The following is a 2,149-nucleotide window of genomic DNA, read 5'->3' as shown; positions in this document are numbered from 1 at the left end:
GTGCTTACAGACAAACGGAGTCAAAGTCGGCCAGACGAGTACTGTTCTGGCTTTTCGTCTCTCGAAGCGATTTGGCCTTTGGTCGACAAAATTCCAGGTGGCCGTGTCAGAATGGACATGTTCTTCACGAGAATTTCTGTTGTCATCATGACAATGGACGCACAGTGATAAGACAATTATACAAGGTTGATGGATCTCATTTCTGTGGACAATAGGTGCTGTGCAGAAAGTAGACGGCTGGTGTTCACATTTTCATGGCAGCATGCCTGGTTCCTTAATTGGCCCCACTGCAAAACCCATTCCGGAGGGTCAGCTTAAACCTTTCTGGGATTTTTTTCTCCTGTCCTATAAATTGCATTGAGTCCTTCACGAGAAATTGCAACTTGTGAACTATTGAAAATACAATTTTGCAATTATAGGATTGGGTTGATCAATCATGGCCGCCTCCATGTTTTCTCTCCTACTGATTGCACTCCTCTGCAATTTTCCGCTTGAGCCAACCCTTGCTCAAGACTTCTGCGTAGCAGACTTGTTGTCGGAGGTAACTCCCAGTGGTTACCCTTGCAAGGCGCCTTCGTCTGTAAATTCAGATAGTTTTTTCTACACCGGATTGGAAAAGGCCGGGAACGTGAGCAACAACATCGGTGCTGCTGTAACTCCCGCCTTCACTACGCAGTTTCCTGCAGTGAACGGCCTTGGTGTGTCAATCGCGAGACTCGACCTTGGGCCCGGCGGTGTTATTCCACTGCACATCCATCCAGCAGGCTCTGAGGTTCTGCTGGTTGTTGACGGCGTGATAGATGCGGGATTCATATCCTCAAGCAATACTGTATACAGAAAAACGTTGAATGTAGGAGACATCATGGTGTTCCCCAGAGGTTTACTTCATTACCAGATCAATTCGGGGAAATACAAAGCCATTGCATTTGCTTCCTTCAGCAGCCCTCTTCCTGGATTGCAAATTGTTCCCCTTTCTCTCTTTGCCAGCAATCTTCCATCTGCTGTCATTGAGAAGACTACGTTTCTTTCAGATTCTGAGGTCAAGCGCCTTAAGGCTTTCCTGGGAGGCAGCGGTTAGGTAACTAAATGCTACGTAGTGTCTCCAGTTATCTGGTGTTGTGGTTAGATTTAGGAGTGTTTTCGTCTTTTGATTCCATTTCACCTGTAATAGTGTAATAATGTATTGTATTCTATACAGTACATTTGTAATAATGTAATGTATTCCAGTAAGTTGTCTGCCGAATCAAGTCAAAAACTATTGTTGAAACCCTAATCTGTACTGAGAGTTTAATATTGATTTTATATATAATAATGCTGTAGTTTCTCTCTACATTTCGACAGGTGATTGGCACTATCTTCCTCTGACATAATTGATGATATTAACTGCTCAGAGATATATATAGCGATGCATGAGCTAGTAATTTACTTGTATAATCATGGTTTCACGGTTCTGGTTGATCTGAATGCTAAAACGAAATACTGGGGATTTCAATTCTCCGCTTTGTGGGTAAAAACAATCCCCGTTGTGTGTTTTCTAGTTATGAATTTCAGATTAAAGTGGCTGTTATTGTTATGAATTTCAGATTAGAGTGACTGTTAATATAGTGAATCACTTCGTATTGTGGGATTTTTCTTTCTCCGGTTGAAGATGACGACCACTGCCAAGAGATATGAACTGTCCGGCACTCATTATGAAACATAAAATATTAAAATCTCCAGTACTCATCCGAAAACAGTACCTTATTTCATAGAAATGGGCGCTGTCTGACGGAGAATCTCCCTTCTTTAACCGTGTACAGGCACTAAAGAACGCCTTACACTGGTTCCTCTTTTTATTGGCTTTATGTTCTGTTCGATCGATATATTATCATTCGTCAGGTTTGCATTTGACTGTGATCAGCAATGGTGGTGTGGTTTCCTAGGTTACCCATGGTATGATATTTTCTTCTGTGATGTAATAATTTTGTTAAGAAACCTGAAAGAAATGGAGTACGTATAAGTGGATTTTTTAGAAAATATTTTATCAGATTTTTGAAGAATGTTATAATTTTGTTGGGAATGGAAAACTAGATTATATATATACATATGGTTGGAATGAAAGTATGAAATTTTATAGATGTTTTTATATTCTGTGGATGGTATATTAGAT

At 40.5% G+C, this 2,149-nt stretch overlaps 1 protein-coding gene across 1 annotated transcript; it reads left to right on the top strand.

The window, feature by feature from the left end:
- Positions 1 to 216: 216 nt before the first annotated feature.
- Positions 217 to 1,330, top strand: LOC149256155 (germin-like protein 8-14). Its single transcript, XM_089457381.1, has one exon. The coding sequence runs from the start codon at positions 437 to 439 to the stop codon at positions 1,076 to 1,078; it is 642 nt and encodes a 213-aa protein (XP_089313507.1). The 5' UTR covers positions 217 to 436; the 3' UTR covers positions 1,079 to 1,330.
- The last annotated feature ends 819 nt before the right edge of the window (positions 1,331 to 2,149 follow it).

The sequence above is a fragment of the Pinus tabuliformis genome, chromosome 7, assembly GCF_031772625.1.
Source record: "Pinus tabuliformis cultivar Carrire ecotype Pingquan chromosome 7, CPIR1, whole genome shotgun sequence".
In the NCBI taxonomy this organism is placed as follows: domain Eukaryota; kingdom Viridiplantae; phylum Streptophyta; class Pinopsida; order Pinales; family Pinaceae; genus Pinus; species Pinus tabuliformis.
The sequence above is the reverse complement of the archived record's forward strand: the minus strand, read 5'-3'. Positions and strand labels throughout refer to the sequence as shown.

What these genes read in the sequence shown, in the direction of transcription:
- LOC149256155 (XM_089457381.1), top strand. Translation starts at nt 437, where the DNA reads ATGGCCGCCTCCATGTTTTCTCTCCTACTGATTGCACTCCTCTGCAAT.